This window comes from Ictalurus furcatus, chromosome 8, assembly GCF_023375685.1.
Source record: "Ictalurus furcatus strain D&B chromosome 8, Billie_1.0, whole genome shotgun sequence".
NCBI lineage: Eukaryota > Metazoa > Chordata > Actinopteri > Siluriformes > Ictaluridae > Ictalurus > Ictalurus furcatus.
Window position 1 is genome coordinate 6,247,317 of NC_071262.1, and position 21,016 is coordinate 6,268,332.

Sequence of the window (21,016 nt, forward strand, 5' to 3'; positions counted from 1 at the left end):
TGTTCAAAAGGCACATATGAATGTGATGGTCAGGTGTCCACAAACCTTTGGCCATACAGTGTACAAGTCTTGGCACAAATATTTTCTTTACATAAAAAGATGTACAGTACCCTTCGAAAGTACTAGAACGGCAGGGCCCATTCTTTTGTTTTTGAGCTCAAAAGATGAATATGAGACAATAGATCAGAAATTCAGCTTTTATTTCCTGATACTTACATCTAGGTGTGTTAAACAACTTGAACTCACCCATTATTTCAAGTGATAATAAAATATTGGAACATGTGATTGACATGTTTCTTGTTGTCCAGGTGTGCCCTGGCAGACTGATTGTTTAAACAGTTAATAGCTCTGAATGTCTAGTCTTGGTTTCTAGTGAAAGTCCAGTCTAGTTTCACCTGTGAAAACTGCATTTGTTGTTAAAAAGGATAAACCAACACGAAGGCCAGAGAGCTGTCTATGGGAGAAAAGCAATCCATTTTTATGCTGAGAAAAGACTGAAAATCAATCGGTGCCATTGCACAAGCACTGGGCATAGTCAATACAACAATTTGGAATATCCTTAAAAAGAAAGAAACTGCTGGTGTACTGACATCCAGACATTGAACAGGTTGGCCAAGGAAAACAGCAGTTGAAGACAACCATTGACAGCTGTGAAGAAAAACCCAAAAAAAGTCAGTGACATTCCCAATAACCTCCACAGGGCATGGGTGAAGGTATCACAATCCACCATTCGAAAAAGACTTTAAGAGCAGAAATACAAAGGTCATACCACAACATGCTCATCAGCAGAAAGAATCAGAAAGCCAGACTGGAATTCGCAAAGAAACAAGGAGTTCACATAAACCACAAATGTTATGGAAACAAGATTAACTTTGACCAAAGTGAGGGAAAGGCCAAAGTGTGGAGAAAGAAAGGATCTGCTCATGTAAATAAAACGAAAAATAAATTTTAATACATTTTTTTTTTTTTTTTTTAAACATACGAGCTCATCGGTCTAGTATGTTGAAGGTAGTGTCATGGCTTGGGCTTTGAATGGCTGCTTCTGGAACATGCTCGTTAATCTTTATTGATTATTTAACTCATGATGGTAGCAGCAGAATGAATTCATAAGTCTACAGCAAGATTCTGTCTACCAGTTTACAAAGAAATGCATCCAATGTAATTCTGAGGAACTTTAGCATGCAGCAAGACAGTCAGTGCGTTTACATGGACAACAATAATCCACTATTAACCTGATTAAGACAATACTCTGATTAAGAAACTACCAGGTAAACAGCAATTTTTAATTACCTTAATCGGATTACAGTCATACTCGAAGTAAACACAAATCGAATTAAGACATGTGGAGTACTCCTGTTTTAGTCAAATTATGGACGTGTATTACACACATGTAAACACCTTAATCACATTATTAACGTCGTGTGAGAGTTTTCACCGCATTTTGGAACAGGACACGTACACACGGCAGTGCTCAACCATTTTACGGCAAAAAAAGAGAGCATGGCTGCGTCCCAAACCGCGTACTTGCCTACTATAGGCCTGAAGTAGGAGATACATGTATCTCGGCTACTATATAGACGGTAAGTACGCGGATGGGACACAGCCCACAGCTTCAAGCAGTCGTCTATTTGCACGTACAGCATGACATAATTAACCGTTCTTGGAGCGTTCGTAAAAAATTTTAATAAAAACACCCAAAACTGTATACGGTACCATAACAAGGACGAACTGTATGTTGATGCATGAAATTCTGGAGGAATGTCGGATGGCGTGGCGCGGTGACGTAATGACAGTTCGATTGACAGCACACGTGTTCTATAACATCTAAAACGGGTACATGAAAGGAATAGTCTAAAAGCAACTCATGTAAACACTTCAATCACAATATTGTCTTACTCCGAGTAAGGTCAATAATTAGATTACTGCTGTCCATGTAAACGTAGTCACTGACCAAACACAGTGTGGTGTGGAAAGCGCCTTTCTTAAATTTCTGCTCCGCTCTCTCAGACTGCTCACTCATATGCCTTTTATATAAGGTTACCAAGGAGCTAGCAGCTAGCTAGACATCTGATAATCAATTTAATAAATTTAAATAAATTAATTAAAAAAAAAAAAAAAAAAAGACATAGCCTGTAACAGAATATCACCCACAAATATAATTATCTCTACTACTATAATTGAGGAATTTCAAGCAATGTATTACAAACAGAAACAAGTATACTACAGAGAAATTTCATGTCAGAGCAGGATTTGCATGAACTTTTTGCATTTTAACAGTGAACATGAGCAGTACGAGTGGAGCGTTTCCTTGGCCTTGAGTAATACACTACTTGTATTGTTCTGTGCTTGATATATCGCTTTACTTGTATTTTCTCATTTGTAAATCGCTTTGGATAAAAGCGTCTGCTAAATGAATAAATGTAAATGTAATTGAGTGGAGCGCACACGCATAGAGCGGAATATCACAACTCTGCTTCACTCACATGCTCTGCTGCCAACACAACAGAGGAAAAAGGTGGAAGGTGTTAGACTGGCGAAGTCAATCACCAGACCTTAACCCAAATGAATATTTTCCACTTCCTGAAGATGAGACTGAAGGAAGAGACCTCCCAAAACAAACAACTAAAAGAAGCAGCAGTACAAGCCTGGAAAGCATTCATTCATTTTATATATAAATAAATAAATAACACATAAGATTTATATACAAGATTTCTGTCTATACTTTTGCTCACCTAAAAATGAGGTGGTCTGCCACCAAAGATGCCATATTCTAAATCTAGATATAAATAACAGGAAAGCTGAAATTCTGATCAATCATCTCATATTCATCTTTTGATCTCAAACACTTCAGTGTACAGCAAAAATGATAGAATTGGCCTTGCTATTCCAATACTTTCAGAGGGGAATGCATGTGTATAATTATTTTTCTATAGAAAGCACCACAGTTGAAATTCTAAATGAATAGGAAGAAAGCACAAGGATCAGACACTCACCTTAAAGAATACATTAGAGGTGAAATATAGTTGAATCAGTGGCTCAAAGACAAGCACTCTTAAGTCTGTGGATATTGGAGAAAAATCACACACCAACTGTCTACATAATGGTCAAAGTAAACAAGAACTGCACTAAAAATTCATTTTAAAGCCAAGGAGTCAGCAAATATTTTGCTTCCCAGCTTTGTTCACAGCCCAGTGCAGTAACAATGCCCTAGCAGTCATATTTATATACAGAGCCAAAGCTGGTATCTAAAAGTCAACGCTCTTAAATTCAGATTTGCTGGAGGTGTGTTTTTTTTTTAAAAGGCTGCATAATTATTTTAATCATCTAGTCACAGAGTTTGACACTGTCAGCTAAAAATATACCCCCCCAAAAAAATAATAAAGAAAAAGCTGAGGGAAGCAAGCCTGGAAAGAGCAAAGTTGTACTCACAACTGCTGGATATCAGGGGGATGTGGCTGAGAAGATCCAAAATCTGGGAGCACAGCAGTGAGCCATCCCACACACTCAGGAACTTGTAGAGAAAACTCTCTGTGCTGAAGAAACCCTCCTGAAAAACACAGAAAGTAACACTAATTTAATTTAGTGTTTTTATCTAAAAACATCATAACACAACTGACCTGAGAAGAGCACATTTGACTAACAGTAAAAGGATACATTTATGAATTTAAAGTTGATATCCAGATTTCTGTAAAGCTGCTTTGTGATTTGGTCCATTGTCCAAAGTGCTATAGAAATAAAACTGAATTGAATTCTAGGCCATGCCCAAACTTTACGGACAAACCAAAACATAACTAGGCTATTATCCAACTGCTTTTATGCAAAAATTCAAAACACTAAAAAGCCACGCTTCCTACAACAAACCCGAATGCCATTGGGACAATAACTAGCCTTTGTTTAATTACATAATATTATTGTGCCATCTTTAAAGAAATCTCTTAACAATAATTAATGGAAACCCACTGTCATTTTGTAAATTTGCAAAAACTGGCTAGAAACATTCAAAATTTTGTCATTTTAATTTTAGAACATGCATTTACCAGGAATGTCCATCCTGTGTAGACTCACCTGGAGAAACTGTTGCGAGGAAAGGATGGTACTCAGGAATACAGATGCCTCGGAAAGGCTGTCTGAGCCCCCCTCTTCAGGACATAACAGAAACTCTATCCCATAAACAATGAAAGGGGGAAAAAAAAAACCTTACTGGATCCAGTTTATTTCAGGGAAAACCAGACACAGGAACAAATCACAACAGCAGAGCCGATTGAAAAAGGAAAGTGCTTTGTATTTGGGATATTTTACCCTCTTGAAGGGCGTGCCCAAGCCAGAAGTTAAGGCGCAAGAATGCAGACTCATCCTGTACACAATCCAGGTAGTGCAGGGCTAAAGAAGATCCAAGCAAAGAGCCCATTTGGGTCGGCAGCTGAAACAGAAGAAATGCTCTAAGCTCAAAGAAAATCTAATTTCATATGTTCTTACTAGTCATGTTTCAGTATGTGATGAAGTTATGCTGTGCCCAACCCTTTATTAATTCATAAGATTGTCTTAAATGAAGTTATCTTCGCTTTAAATAACACCACATTTGAATTATTACTAAATTATAACAAAGTACTTTCATCAAATTAAACAAACAGGAAAGCCTAGTTTTCACTGCAGCAGCCATAACATATCCAACATCTGTCATAAGGAAAAGCAAACAATGAAATAATTTGTAGTTCTCTTAAGAATTGCTGGGATGCAGGGGATATAGACGGCATGTACAGAAATGCAACACAAACTGCACATTTAACACAGTATTATTCAGGTACCATCCCCATCTCAACATGGGAATTCAAGCACATGAATAAACAACAGTGACAGATTGCTCACAGTGACAGATTGCTGAGATACATGACTCAATTTTCTTTTCTTAATTAAGAAGCAAAAGTATCTTGTACTCTTTGGAGAACTGGCTGATGTAATACTGCTGGAATCCATTCCAAAATTAGAGGAGAAACCAGTGATCCTCTACTGAAACCAGGACTGATTTGCTGATAGTGTATGACTGACTCATCCATTTATTTCAGTCTATCCTTCCTTTGTTAAACTCTCTGCCCCAAATCACATATTAGTTACACATATGAATTCGGGCATCTAAGGCATCTATTGCAACAGGCCTTCGAAGCCAACTTAGGTTTGTAATATGTTTAATAATAATAATAATAATAATAATAATAATACTATTAATAATAATAATAATAATAATAATAATAATACCCAACATAAAAAGTGAGAACATTAATATAGATAGATATCATACAGATACCACAGTATACTACAAATTATAGTAATGCAGGGGTTTCCACAGTCCTGTGATATCAGAGCTCCATCATGAGACAAAAACAAAACCACTGTTTAGATGCTGAAGGCATGCTTCCATTGAGCTAACCTTCTATCGGCAGCGTTTACTCCCACGTTCAGGATTCTGTAATATTTCTATATTCAATCAAATTACATTTCTACAACTTCCTTATATGATCCCTCAAAGAATTTCATTTAATGCTGTCTCAATTTTAGTACCCCCACTTTTCTCCTACACGGTTAGCCCAGATTTCATATCTACTTAACAATTTAATTACAACATACTTAAATTATTTAAGTTTGAGTGCAATACTTAAAAAATTAAGTAGACTCTACTAATTTATAGACATATTTCAATGTGTGAATAATTTTAAGTTGAATGGATTAAAATTATGAAGTTTTTGTCCTGACCACACCTCCCCACTGGTTAGCTGTAGCAGAGTCAGGGAGGCCATATTCTTGTGGTTGCAAGTGAATTCAAGGAGCTGTTGAGTGGTTAGAAAGTGTGTTTTAGCCAGTTATTTTGTTTCTATTTTCCATTGAGAGGCTGTTTGTGAGTAATAAAAAAAAACATTGTTTGAACCAATTTTGGACGTTCAGCAGACATTTTTTCGTCAATCTGTTTATTTCTCTGTTGGGATGTAACTCACAAGGACTCATACAGTCAAACTCCAGTGGGGAACCTAGTAGGTTACATTTTACACAATTAAAACTATTACTGGTTTATTACTTAATTTGATTATTTAATTAAAAATATATATAAGACCAGTTAGAGTTGTAATGTCAGTAGGTTAATATTCATAGACAGATCTGAAATATTGTGACAAACATCAGGTATGCAAGGATAGTCATGGCACTAATGCAAAGATGGTCATGGCATTTTTGCAGTAGTTTTACCTCTATGTTGTGAATGTTTTGCAGGAGCTGGGTGAAAGATCGCACTTCCTGTAGACGGCAGACTTTCCTCTCAGAGTCAGTGTCAAATGCTGAGCTAAAGCCAGGAACCTCCAGATGATGCAATTTCTGTAGTTAACCAGAGAAAGATCATAGTATAGATATAAATTGAAGGACCACAGTGCTTTAAAGGTTAAGGTTTTTGTATGAAGTTAAACTGTGATTTTTAACCTCATAATTTAAATCAGCAAGTTTCCAGAAGTCATTTCCCTACAACCCATGGCTTTCTCACTTGTAGGGAGGCAGTAAGACTGCAGTTAAGATGTATTTGGAATGATGTTATGCTAAACTTAAAAACCTAGCAAAAATGTGCAATTCTAGTAATGCATGTAAAAATAATTCACTGAGGGGTTTTTTTTTGCATAAGCCCTGAATTTCCCTTTTCACATCAACCTCTATTGACTACATACATACACTGGGGGAAATAAGTATAAGTACGTCAACATTTTTTTTTCTCAGTAAATATATTTCCAATAAAGCTATTCACATAAAGCTAATGACAATTTCACCAGACATCAGTATTAACTCAAGAAATCCAAACATTAAAGTCCATAAATAAAGTTATGGGTAATAAAGTCGAATGACACAGGAAAAAGCAGTGAAAACGCTAACTGAAATTTATTTAATACTTAGTGGAGAAGCCTTTGTTTTGTTCATCGACCGCATTATTCCGGCGTGATTTTGCCCCATTCTTCTGAACATATCGTCTTGAATCCAATCGAGCAAGATTTAAAGTCAGGTGATTGACTGGTCAATTCTAACACCTTGATTTTTTTTTTTTTTTCTCTGAAACCGATGGAGTGCGCTGTATGCTGTGGATCGTTGTCCTGCTGGAAGGTCCACCTACGTCTCATCATCATCCCGGTGGATGGCAGCAGATTCTTCTCAAGAACTTCCTGGTAAAGGGCTCCTTTCAATGTTCCTTCAATTATATGAAGTCTGCCAGTACTATGCAATGAAAAACAGCCCCACACCATGATGTTTCACCTCCAAACTTCACTGTTGGTATACAGTGAGGGAAAAAAGTATGCTGATTTTGTACGTTTGCCCACTGACAAATAAATCATTAGTAGTCTATAATTTTAATGCTAGATTTATTTGAACAGTGAGAGACAGAATAACAACAAAAAAATCCAGAAAAACGCATGTCAAAAATGTTATAAATTGATTTGCATTTCAATGAGGGAAATAAGTATTTGGCCTGCAGGCCTTGAGTTTGACACATGTGCTCTAGAGGCTGTTGTGTGTGAAATTCCCAAAAGATCAGCAGTTTATGAAATACTCAAACCAGCCCATCTGGTACCAACATCCAAAATTAGAGAGATGACATTTTCTTGTCTAATATTTGATGTGAACAGTAACTGAAGCTCTTGCTTGATTCATCTGCAATCAACTGCATGATTTTTTTGCACTGAACTTAGGGCTGCACAATTAATTGAATATCGATCGCGATTACGATTTTGACTGCCCACAATTAAATGAACATGATCGACTGCGATATTGACGTTCAAAGTTCGTCCTCTGCTAATAGAAAACTCCGCTGCAGACAAATCAAGCGCTTCCTACACTTATAGCCAATCACATAGAGCGATGCAGGGATGACGTCATTTTGTAATGCCAAAACCCCGAAAGGGAGTTAGCATTTTAGCCCTCGAGCTGCCAGCTTTGCTTTGAGCTCCAGCGCTTTGCGCGAGGGGAAATCATGACATTAACATAATGCTAAATGGCACTACAGAGGTTGCTGGGGACATTAAACGTCATCACACGGAACGGGAAAAAACCTTGCAGATAAACTCAGGGCTCTACAGTGCGACCATTTCACTCACATTTGTGACTGAAAAGTATTTTGTGCAACTGTGAATAAATATTTATTAGCACCAGTGCGAGTGACCTGTTCGGAGTTGTATAATACAATCGGGACAAAAACTACAGGAAGTCCAAAATGCAACTACACCGAGCAACAGTTACTTTCACACTGCATTTCATCTCCTCAGTCAACCGAACAAGTGTGTAAATACTGCAGAGAAGCCATTATGATGACAAGTAACTCTGTACATTATCTGCTTCAACTTCCCGATCTCACAACCACCATCTTTTATTGATCCCGCAAAATGACTGAACTTGCACCTGCTCGCATAGACACAGCGTCTTCGCGCGGAGTAAATTAATAATAATGCTAACACTACAAGGTGGGTTTAATTGAAATATCTTCATTAAAAAATTCCTCACCAATCATAATCAAGAGTAGCAACTGTTCAGTCTGTAGATATACAGTACACTGCCGCTCTCCTTCACTAACTCTAATTCACTTAATTTAAACTCACGGTTGCCAGATATCACTAGAAAAGTCAACTCCAGTTTCCATGTTTTGATTTAATCCACCCCAAAACACAATAATATCAGCAGACATGGACACTGTACTGGGGGAACCCATCTAAAACTGATAAACAAACAAAAATAAAACTACTAAAATGTAAAGACAGAAAATGTGCTTAGTTATAAATAAAGTCATTTAATATAAAACAATAGATATTATAATAACTTCATTAAGTATAAATAAAATGAGAAATGAAATAATGTTTAATTACTATGGGTTGCATTTAATATAAATTTGACATTAAGCTTAGTAAGCTATCTCCTTAGAAGACTTTTAGCCTTTTTCCTAATATGGATCATTTTTGTGTTAGTCTACTTTTAATTAGGACTCTCCATTGTTTTTAAGATATTTTAAAATAGATATTTTATGCTTGTATCAATTAACCAACAGTATCTCATTGCTATTATTTTAATTCAATTAACAGTGACCATGAGCAGAGAGCTTACATTTAACTGTTTATGATAGACCTCCTGATTAAAGTTTAAACAAAAAAAGATTGGTATCTGGATCGGTTTTGGTCGTAAAAATCCCGATCGGAGCATCCCTAATGAACACCATTAAACTAAAGCGCTTTGCATCTGACGGGTAAATGAACTCACCCAATCACATCCTATATGAGATTATTCAGATATATACAAACAATATACACAGAGCGGTTCGAGAACTGACTCCAGCCCAGAACCATGACAGTGGGAAATGTCTAATAGGGTAGCTTTAAATATATTTAAGAGGAGCAGAATTCAAATACTGAACATTGATGTTTATTGTATTTGTTTACAAGGTGGAACAGGTTAACGGGTTTTTTTTTTTGCATACAGTCTGTAAAATTAACTGAAAATATTAAATTTAGTTCATCCGAAGGTAAATTAATTTGCTCACACTATGTTCCTAAATTCTGTCATAATTGACCATCTCAAGTTCTCTCATGCCTACTTGTGTGTTATATTGTGGCATGAGAAAACTTAATAAATGTGAAAGTGCAATAAAAATATGTTGTCACTAAAATCAATTGATAATCGTGAAAAATAATCGAGATCTCAATATTGATAAAAAATTATCGGGATTACTGTATCATTTTGGTCATAATCGTGCAGCCCTAACTGTACTGCTGCCACATGATTGGCTGATTAGATAACTGCATGGTTGTACAGGTCTTCATAATAAAGTGGACAGTGAGTGTATAAGGACCTGCATGTTTCAATAGACATCCACTCAGTGACTAAAAGTAGAATGCATTCCAAGTGTGGGGAAAATAACTAACTTAGGCACCTAGAACAAGCAGATAATGTATCCAGGCTATTAGTATTTTACAGGTAGTTTATTCAGTATGTAGTAGGTAGTTTATTCAGGCTGTGGTCAGCAGCTCTTCCATCCAATCTAACTACCAGAGAAAGGTGGAAAAACAAACTCCCTGCTTTAAGCACATCTTACCCTTTTTCTGGAAGTGGGTTTGCCTTTCAGCTCCACACTGAGCCTAAGATCAGCCATAACTTCAGCCCTGTTCTTCTTCTGAACAGCACTCAGAGCTGCTTTCCAGGTGGAATTATAGTTCTTGAAGCCAGTCTGAAACAATGCAGCTAGACAAGTTGGTATGTCAGATGTTTAAAAAGAGGTATATTGCCACTTTAAAAATGGATACACTCACCTTCATTCTTGATGGCACGGAGAGTGTCACCAGCTCTGGCCGAAAGACTTTGAACACAGCAAGTAGCTGCATGAGGAAAGGCTGTCTGCCCTATGGGAAAACAGAGCACAGAAAGGGTAGTACTGTCAAAAAAACAAACGGTGAACAAATAATCCAATACTCTTTCTAAAGCATTCTGATGTTCAGTTCAGCAACCTTTTAAAAACACAAATTGAGCAACTTGCTTAATGATATCTCCGCAATGGTGGAAAAGTAATGCCTTTACCATTTTGGCCTGAATATCCATCAGTTTTCTCACTCTGTATGGCTGCACTGTGGAAAACAGCAAAATAGGGCAATGTGTCTGATACAAGAGCGTTTATGGCAACACATTTCTTTAATCACTTCAATAATTAAAAAGACTTACCATGCTCCTTCATTGTTAAAAGGTACAACAAGTGGCAGATGAAAGGACACTGGAACAAAAAAAAAAAATACCCATTAGCCTGCACTAGCATGTTATATGGGCAATATCTGACTTGTTTCAATGATATGGAAAAATAAGACAAATTGAAAATACCAGATTTTCTTCAGTCACAAAGCTGAAAATAAAGCCATAGATGGATCTCAGCTGGTCTTTGCAGTCAATAAGGTCAAAAACAGTAAGAACCCAGCGAAGAAAAAGGACCTTGAAAAGAAAATTGAAACCCAGGTAGGTTTTCTGAGCAATTAATAATATGTACACAACTGAGCCAAAAGCTGCATACATAGATTATTACCTGAGCATTAATTGTCATTTTCCCCACGCACAGCCATGACACACATCGTACAATGGCTTCCTGTGGCACTACTGAAGCAGGTATCAAAAACTTAAAAATCCGCAAACAGTTCACACCACCTGTGTAGTGATGAGAACAGTTTAGATAGTAACACTTCCATTAGTTTATAATAACCTAAATATGAGATGTAGGAAGGTTGCTTATTTGTTAGATGAGTTTTAATAAAGTTTAGCACGTGGATACAAAGGCCAACATTACAGAAAAAATGCTCTTACCTGCACGGAGACTTAGTGCCAAGTCCAGAAGCAACGAGATAGCATCTGGTGAAAGACCATGACGGAGAGCAACAGTCTCCACCACAACCAAGTTCCTTTCTAGTTCATCATTGCCTCTTACAACTGTGCCTTCCTGCACTGTGAAAGACAAAACAAAAACTCATGATTAACATGGGAACGGTCTCCTGTAAGACACCCGTTTGCCTGGACTTCTTAATGTCATTAATAACCAATAACCAAAAGCGATAAAAATGATCATCAGGGGTTCTCAAGTCAAGAACCAGGAACCAACTGCTTTGTACAGGTTCAGAGTTTTTTCTGCTCCTAACACACCTGACCCAACTCACACATAGGGGTGGGCAAAGATATATACACACACACACACACACACACACACACACACACTATACTTGATATGTACATGATGCACTGTAGGGCAGTGTCCCAGATAGGTATTAGCCCTGGTTATAGATTAAATTTACCTGTTAAACTGGACTAACTCAAACACTTTCATAATCGTGGATAAAAAAAATAATACTAGATTGAGCTTAATCTAGATTTAAGTAGGGCTGCAACTAACGATTATTTTCCTAATCGATTAGCTGGCCGATTATTTTATTTTATTTATTTATTTTTTCAATTAATCTGATGGGACAGGGCAAACTTTCAGTACACTTTTTTTTATTATTATTATTTATTTAAAATAAAATCCACAAACAGAGTGTTACAAATATAAACTTCAGACTAAAACTTTACACAACTGTTTGTCCAAAACAGAAAAAAACCCAATACACACACACACACACACACACACACACACACACACACACACACACACGAATATATATTATTAATTTAGGACTGTAAATTAATTCGGTGCTTTTTGTGCATCCATAAAAAAATAACGCATAAATACTTATATACAGTATAAAATATAAATAAAAATTTCACTTATTTATCATATATAACAATTTAATTATTTTATTATTTTATTTTAGTTGAGCCCCTTACACACAGTGGAGCATTTGGGATATAAACATGTTTGTGCTCGTTCAGCACTATTTGATCTACACGGTGTTTAATATACAGTGAGGGAAAGAAGTATTTGATCCCCTGCTGATTTTGTACGTTTGCCCACTGACAAAGAAATGATAAGTCTATAATTTTAATGTTAGGTTTATTTGAACAGTGAGAGACAGAATAACAACAAGAAAATCCAGAAAAACGCATGTCAAAAATGTTATAAGTTGATTTGCATTTTAATGAGGGAAATAAGTATTTGACCCCTCTGCAAAACATGACTTAGTACTTCTCAATCAGAAAGATTTCTGGCTCCCAGGTGTCTTTTATACAGGTAACGAGCTGAGATTAGTAGCACACTCAAAGGGAGTGTTCCTAATCTCAGCTTGTTACCTGTATAAAAGACACCTGTCCACAGAAGCAATCAAACAATCAGATTCCAAACTCTCCACCATGGCCAAGACCAAAGAGCTCTCCAAGGATGTCAGGGACAAGATTGTAGACCTACACAAGTCTGGAATGGGCTACAAGACCATTGCCAAGCAGCTTGGTGAGAAGGTGACAACAGTTGATGCGATTATTCGCAAATGGAAGAAACACAAAAGAACTGTCAATCTCCCTCGGCCTGGGGCTCCATGCAAGATCTCACCTCGTGGAGTTGCAATGATCATGAGAACAGTGAGGAATCAGCCCAGAACTACACGGGAGGATCTTGTCAATGATCTCAAGGCAGCTGGGACCATAGTCACCAAGAAAACAATTGGTAACACACTACGCCGTGAAGGACTGAAATTCTTCAGCGCCCGCAAGGTCCCCCTGCTCAAGAAAGCACATATACATGCCCGTCTGAAGTTTGCCAATGAACATCTGAATGATTCAGAGGACAACTGGGTGAAAGTGTTGTGGTCAGATGAGACCAAAATGGAGCTCTTTGGCATCAACTCAACTCGCCGTGTTTGGAGGAGGAGGAATGCTGCCTATGACCCCAAGAACACCATCCCCACCGTCAAACATGGAGATGGAAACATTATGCTTTGGGGGTGTTTTTCTGCTAAGGGGACAGGACAACTTCACCGCATCAAAGGGACGATGGACGGGGCCATGTACCGTCAAATCTTGGGTAAGAACCTCCTTCCCTCAGCCAGAGCATTGAAAATGGGTCGTGGATGGGTATTCCAGCATGACAATGACCCAAAACACACGGCCAAGGCAACAAAGGAGTGGCTCAAGAAGAAGCACATTAAGGTCCTGGAGTGGCCTAGCCAGTCTCCAGACCTTAATCCCATAGAAAATCTGTGGAGGGAGCTGAAGGTTCGAGTTGCCAAACGTCAGCCTCGAAACCTTAATGACTTGGAGAAGATCTGCAAAGAGGAGTGGGACAAAATCCCTCCTGAGATGTGTGCAAACCTGGTGGCCAACTACAAGAAACGTCTGACCTCTGTGATTGCCAACAAGGGTTTTGCCACCAAGTACCAAGTTATGTTTTGCAGAGGGGTCAAATACATATTTCCCTCATTAAAATGCAAATCAATTTATAACATTTTTGACATGCGTTTTTCTGGATTTTTTTGTTGTTATTCTGTCTCTCACTGTTCAAATAAATCAACCATTAAAATTATAGACTGATCATTTCTTTGTCAGTTGGCAAACGTACAAAATCAGCAGGGGATCAGATACTTTTTTCCCCTCACTGTAAAATGCACCCCTGCCTAAGAGGACTTTCTTCCTCAGTCACATGCCGATTTTGCCTCCGTCTGATGGAGACTGGGGTCATGCTGGGAATAAACGGTAACGTTGATATAAACCATAAACTGAAGAAAGTCATTGTCGGTGATTCTGGGTGCCTGCTAATGCTACCGTGCGCATGACATCATGTGCCGTCAACTAGGAAGCGGCTTATAGTTCCAGTTAGTAAAAAAAAAAAACGTTAGTGATAAATTAGAGATGATATTACTCAAATCCACACACTAGAGTGCACAGTGTAAGTGTACAGTACTTCATTTGGGACACAACTTTAGTATTTACTCTCCGAAGCGTGTTTTTGAAACAGAAGTAATGTATTGAGTAAATGTACCCCATGCCGCGGGCAGACCAACTAATCGATAATGAGATTCGTTGAAGATGATTTTCATAATCGATTATTATCGATTAGTTGTCGCAGCTCGAAATGCAATTTTGCTGTTTGTACACTGGAGGGGGCACAAGTTTATTTTTTGGCCGTGAGAAAAACATGGATTGGAATTTTAATGTTATTTAGTGAGGCGGAATTAAATGAACAGTAAATCTCAGCATTTTGCTCCCGTACCCCCTCTGTCACCTCATGTACCCCAGTTTGGGAACCACTGATGTACAGTGACAATTTTCATATTTTTGCCTCTGTACACCACCACAATGGATTTGAAATGAAGCAATCGAGATGTGATTGAAGTACAGACTAAGCTTTAACAAAAATATTGCATTAAACATTTAGGGATTACAGCTTTTTTGTTTTTAACATAATCCCTCCATTTTCACAGGCTCACAAGTAATTGGACAATTGACTGATAAGCAGTTTCATGGCCAGGTGTGGCCCGTTTCCTCATTTTGGGCCACATTTCCATTTCTTGACAAATTAAGGAGACAAAAAGGTCTGAAGGCCAAGTGTTGAATTTGCATTTAGTAGCTGTTCATGGGAACTCAATACCAGCCCAAAGAGGTGCCAATACAAGTGAAGGAGATCTCATCATTAAGCTGACTAAAAAAAACAAGAGACATATCAGAGATAACAGAAACTTTAAGACTGGCCAAATCAAAAAATTTGGTACATTCTTAAAAAGAAGGAACACACTGGTGAGCTCAACACCACCAAAAGGCCTGGAAGACCACAGAAGGCAACTAAAGTGGATGATGGTAAAATTCCTTTCTTGGTGAAGAAAACCCCTTCACAAAATTTACAGGGTATCATCAAATCAATATTCATCATACACTGTGAAAAGTGTCAATTTGCCCTTCTCCAATTTTAAATTAGTTTAGAGCAGTATTGGGTTTAGATAAGTTAATACACAAACTTGTTTAAATCTATAACACTGACCATACTAATCGCTGTTTTGAGAAGGTAATAATCAACATTAGCGTATTCACTAACATACGCTAACGCTGCTCGCCGTGTCCACTGTTGCTGCTGTACCGCGATATCAGTCCAAAATGTCACATGAATGTTTGCAGCTCACTATAGTAGAACAGTATCGAATTACATGCTGTCTTAAGTGGTTATTTGCAAGTTGTAACATCAAACAAACCATGGAAGCCTCCTTGAAAGTCTTATTTGCTCTGTCAGCGCATGTTAAGCTCATAAACAGCTACTTTAATTTCTCACACTTTTGCAGTAACATGCCTGAGTGGCTATTGGTAACGTTCCGCTACAGTGAACTTCAAAGATTCGTGTGACATTTTGGACTGAAACAGCAGATAATTGCAAGTTGGTTTTTTTTTGATCAACAAGCTAGTTGGCTAATGCTAGTTATATGAGTGATATCTAATACCAATGGTCACCTTCTCAAAACAGTGACTAGTATGGCCAGTGTTATAGATTTAGCCAAGTTTGTTTGTTATTTATTGATTTTTAACACAATGTCAGCTGCAAGGCTATTTCATAGCAAGCACAGGGTAAACAGCACAAGATGTACAATTTACAAAACTATAGTTATGTGAAAAAACAAGTACACCCATGGAATTTTTTTTTTTTTTTTTTTTTTTACATATTTGTACAAGCAAACTTTTGATCATCTTTGAAACAGTGCCTATTAATAATGTTGATACACATACACAAATGACACATAATATTGACATTTTGCAGTCATTTTCTCAATTTAAATTAACAAAAAAAAAACAGATCAGACACGTGTATAAAAAAAAAAAAAGTAAGTATACCCCCTACATTTATCACACCTTCAAATTCATAAAATGAAGAATCAGGTGTTCAAGATTGGGTGCCAGTGATTAGAAGCTGCTTAGGGAGTGCACGTGGAACCGGTCTTATTTATACCCCTCTCATATCTAGTGTCTGGTGTTCCCTTTGTTATTGAGGTGTGTGGTGTCCTCAAACCAAGAGCTGAGGAGTTCTATAAGGCCTTATAGCTTATGGATGCCGGAGTCTGGCAAGGGATTTAAAATTCTCAAATTATTTGAAATACATCATTCCACTGTAAGGAAAATCATCTACAAATGGCACAGATCGACTGTCAATTTGTCCAGGACTGGCCATTCCAGCAAATTCAACCCAAGAACAGAACGTCTGATGCAAAAAGTCATCTCCAAGAACCCCAAAATTTCATCAAAGGTTCTGCTAGTAAGTCTTGCAACTGTTGGTGTCAAAGTGCATGCTTCTACAATCAGAAAGAGGCTGCACAAATTTGACCTGCATGGAAGGCGTGCCAGGAAAAGGCTTGGCAAAGACCAGACCTTTTCGAATAATGTGCTCTTGACAGACGAATCAAAGACAGAGTTGTTTGGCCACAGTAACAGCAGACATGTTTGGTACAGACCAAAAACAGCTTTTCAGGAAAAGCACCTCATACCAACTGTGAAGCACAGTGGTGGAAATGTTAAGGTTTGGGGTTGTTTCACTTCCTCAGGCACTCATTGATTCAACTAAGAATTCTGCATCATATCAAAGAGTACTTGAAGATAATGTGAGGCCATCTCTCAAACGTTGAACTGAAAGTGGACCTTTCAACAGGATAATAATCCTAAGCACACTAGAAAATCCACCAAGGAATGGCTTAAAAAGAAGAAATGGTTGGTTATGGAATGGCCTAGTCAAAGCCAGGATTTGAATCCCAGTGAAATTGTGTGGGGGATTTGAAACGGGCCGAACATGGAAGAAAACCCTCAAACAGCAATTCCAGCAAGCCTGGTGGACAATTATGCAAAACGCCTACAAGAATTTATTTCTGCTAAAGGGGGCAATACCAGCTTCTGAGGCCAATGGTGTACTTACTTTTTCCACAGAAGAATCACACATCTATTGATATGTCTATTGAATAAACGATTGAAAATGCTCATTTTCCTTCTGGTTTTGTTCAAGTATGTTAGTTTTATTAATAGGCACGGTTTCAAAGAGGAACAAATGTTTGCTTGTAAAAATATGTCAAAAAAGCAATTTCCATGGGGTGTACCTTTTTTTCCCCCCACATGACTGTATAAGACAGATTTAACCAAGTACTGTGTCTGTGTATTAACTGATCTAAAGTGAATACTGCTATACACTTCTTAAATGTAGAGAAGGGGTCATTTTCACAATATGCATGGCCATGTTGATTTGACGTCACTCCGTAAACAGGTAAGGAACTGGTAATTGAGAAGATCACCCCAAGCTGACAAGTTGAACTTTCATGTTCATTTTCTGGAACTTTTATTAGTTGTAGATAGGGAATTACAAGATGCAACTTCGCCTCAAAAGCAGCAACAGAGGTCGAACATGATGTAATTCTGAGCTCCAAATTGCCACTTCCTCATAAGTGGTCATTTGCATCCTCAGACTGATGTAATTTTCAACCTTGGTGAAAGTGGGGGAAAAAACCATGGCCTTTCATTAGCAACAACCTAGTCAGCTAACTGTGACAAGTGATGCACATTATCATGAGTTTAACTCATGAAAAGGAAATAAGTACTACTTTGTTTACTTCTGATGCTGTGCACAGCCATGTTGATTGGACTTTACACCATAATTTGGGGAGGAACTCAGAGTCAAGTAGGAATTTCATATTGAAGGTTTGTTTTCTTTGGCTTTTCCTGATCGGAGGATGGGAATTACAAGTTGCGAATTTGAAGCAAACGCAGCATAACTGTTATACCCCACTGATATCAAAACGAATGCCATAAAATCCCTGTTGACCAGATATTATTTAGATAGCGGATTCTCAGCATAGCAGTAACAAGTGGTGTAGTGTTCCCTGAACAGCAGTGTTGCTAAGGATTTTAAACAGTTTTTACTGACCACCTACCAAGTTGGCACACATTTGGTTTTAGAGCTGCAACAACTAATCGATAAAATCGATAATAATCGAGTATGAAAATCGGTCAACGAATCTCATTATCGATTAGTTGGTCTGTGCGCGACACAGGGGAGATTTACTCATTACGTTACTACTGTTCTGAAAACGCTTCGGAGAGTAAATACTAAAGTTGTGTCCCAAATGAAGTACTGTACACTTACACTGTGCACTCTACCGTCCAGTGTGTGGATTTTAGAAAGGTAATATCATCTCAAATATATCACTAGCAGGGTTTTTTTACTAAACAGAAGTATAAGTTGCTTCTAGGCGACGGCACATGACATCATACGCATGCTAGCATTAGCAGACACCCAGATTCACGGACAATGACTTTCTTCAGTTTACTTTCTGTCAGCATTACCTTTTATTCCCAACATGACCTCAGTCACCATCAGACGGAGGCGAAAAGTCACGTGACTGAGGAAGAAAGTCCCCTATGTGCACTCTGAGCCAAGTGAAGTGAGAAATCAGCACTTATACAAATGTAGTGTAATTAGTTACTTTAGTTAACAGTCATGCAATAATGTTACACATTCGCTTTTTCTGTGTGTCCGTGTGTGTGTGGTGAAAAGCAGGCCCAATTTTTTATATATATGTTTAAATACAGATTGTCCATCTCAACAATAATAATAAAATAATAAATATGCCAGCACAAAATAAATATATACTGTCTCAACAGTTACACATGCACAGATGTTTTACACATCAGTACATCGGCTCGTTGGTCATTTGATCGATACACCGATCCATATCGATGGATCGTTACACCCCTCATACATACATACATGCATGCATACACACATACATACATGCATGCATGCATGCATACACACATACATACATGCATGTATGCATACACACATACATACATGCATGCATACACGCATGCATACACACACACCAGTTCCATGTTCGTGTTGTGCGGAGGGGTCCACTGTGAGTGTAGCAGTGGCCGTTGACGTAGAGGAGGACCGACAATAGCAGAGCATATATACAGTTAAAAACAGTTGAAAAGTTAACTTAAACTCTCAATGGATCAAAGATTTAAAAAACACAAATGATATATTGCGTAACTATTTACTTCAAGGACAGTCTATCTAACATTTAGCTAGAAAGCAAGCTGTTAAACGTACACGTTTGCTAAATAGTCAATAAAGCTAGTTCGGTTGGGCTAACTAGTTTGTTAGTTTATAATACTGCCGCGGGGTTAGTTGAATAATTCTGCTGTCCTCTTTTGTTTGTTTGTTATTTACCACATGTCGGACTTGAGACGTTGGAAAGCGCCTTTAACGTCATCTCCTGTTCGCTACGCGGCTGACTTACCGTTTGAAAGATAATTCAACGCAAGTTGAAACGGGTTGGTCTCGCCTTTCTTTCTCACATTTTCTGCCACACGTAAACTCCTATTGCTCAAACCAGAGCCTGAAGACACCAATGATTCTCTGAATCCATCCGAAGATAACCCAGGCAGGTCAGATAAATCCGCCATTGTATGCACTACATAATTCTCTTTCACTCGGATTCAAATAAAACTCGAATTATCCGCGCGACCGTTTGGACATGCGCACTTGAATACTTCCGGTTTAGCTCAGTTATGCCATCCAGTGGTAAGACCGCCTCATCACCGTCACCTGTTTGTATTGTTCACATGAAAAGGCACCCCGATGCCACGTTTACTGAAGCTCTGTGCTGCAAAAAAATCCTCATCAGTATCTCGTTATAACGAGAAAAATATCGTGCTATTACGAGAAAAAAACATCGTGTTGTCACGACAAAATGAAAAGGTCCTGTAGTTATGATCTCGCGCCTGTAGATGGCACATGAAGCACACTAACACCACAAATACACTTTATAGTTTTCAAGATTTTTTATGTCACGTACACAGTTATGTTCAGTATATAACTTGCAGTGAAATGAAAACCTGGCTTACTCCACCTTACACTGTGCATTAAAAATTATACAACTAAAAATAGCAAATGAGTAAGAAATAATAATAATAATAATAAATAAAAAATAAGAAATATTTTTACAGGAATGTGCAAAAAATAGTCATGTACAAAATATGCAGTTATATTACGTGTAGTAACAATGCAAAGTGCAGTGTGTGGAGTGCAGAATGAAAAGAGAGTCTTTATGGAGTCCTGCAACATTATAAACATCTAAAAAAAAAATAAAAAAAAATATGACAACTTATTATAAGGTTTAAATTTATCTTGTTAAATGGAATTGATGAACAGTGATATTTACATTTACAGCATTTAGCAGATGTCCTTGTCCAGAGCAACATACATTCAAGTGCTTTGAAGTCTCTATCAAAAACAACACATCCTCAAGCTAGTTCACTGAGTCAGGGACTAAGAGTACCATCATTAACATTACACACACAAAAGAGTTCAAGGTGGTGACTTGGCCTCCAAGTTCCACAGATTTCATGCCGATCGAGCATCTGTGGGATGTGCTGGACAAACAAGTTCGATCCATTGAGGCCCCACCTCACAACTTTCAGGACTTAAAGGATCTGCTGCTAACATCTTGGTGCCAGATACCACAGCACACCTTCAGAGGTCTTGTGGAGTCCATGCCTCAATGGATCAGAGCTGTGTTGGTGGCGCAAG

General features: G+C 37.9%; 1 protein-coding gene across 2 annotated transcripts in view; it reads right to left on the reverse strand.

The window, feature by feature from the left end:
* Positions 1 to 20,973, reverse strand: part of cenpi (centromere protein I) — a 31,839-nt gene extending 10,866 nt beyond the window's left edge. For both annotated transcript variants that reach the window (XR_008386504.1, XM_053630415.1), the window contains exons 1-13: positions 19,725 to 20,973; positions 11,347 to 11,484; positions 11,072 to 11,190; positions 10,873 to 10,980; positions 10,720 to 10,768; positions 10,579 to 10,625; positions 10,314 to 10,403; positions 10,100 to 10,231; positions 6,235 to 6,360; positions 4,300 to 4,420; positions 4,066 to 4,160; positions 3,430 to 3,547; positions 2,994 to 3,058 (exon numbers count right to left, since the gene is read on the reverse strand). Coding sequence is in view for 1 of the 2 variants with exons in the window: in XM_053630415.1 (XP_053486390.1) it covers positions 2,994 to 3,058; positions 3,430 to 3,547; positions 4,066 to 4,160; positions 4,300 to 4,420; positions 6,235 to 6,360; positions 10,100 to 10,231; positions 10,314 to 10,403; positions 10,579 to 10,625; positions 10,720 to 10,768; positions 10,873 to 10,980; positions 11,072 to 11,190; positions 11,347 to 11,484; positions 19,725 to 19,890 (1,374 nt within the window). In the remaining variant the exon portion in view is untranslated. The remainder of the gene's footprint in view (positions 1 to 2,993; positions 3,059 to 3,429; positions 3,548 to 4,065; positions 4,161 to 4,299; positions 4,421 to 6,234; positions 6,361 to 10,099; positions 10,232 to 10,313; positions 10,404 to 10,578; positions 10,626 to 10,719; positions 10,769 to 10,872; positions 10,981 to 11,071; positions 11,191 to 11,346; positions 11,485 to 19,724) is intronic.
* Between the last annotated feature and the right edge of the window lie 43 nt (positions 20,974 to 21,016).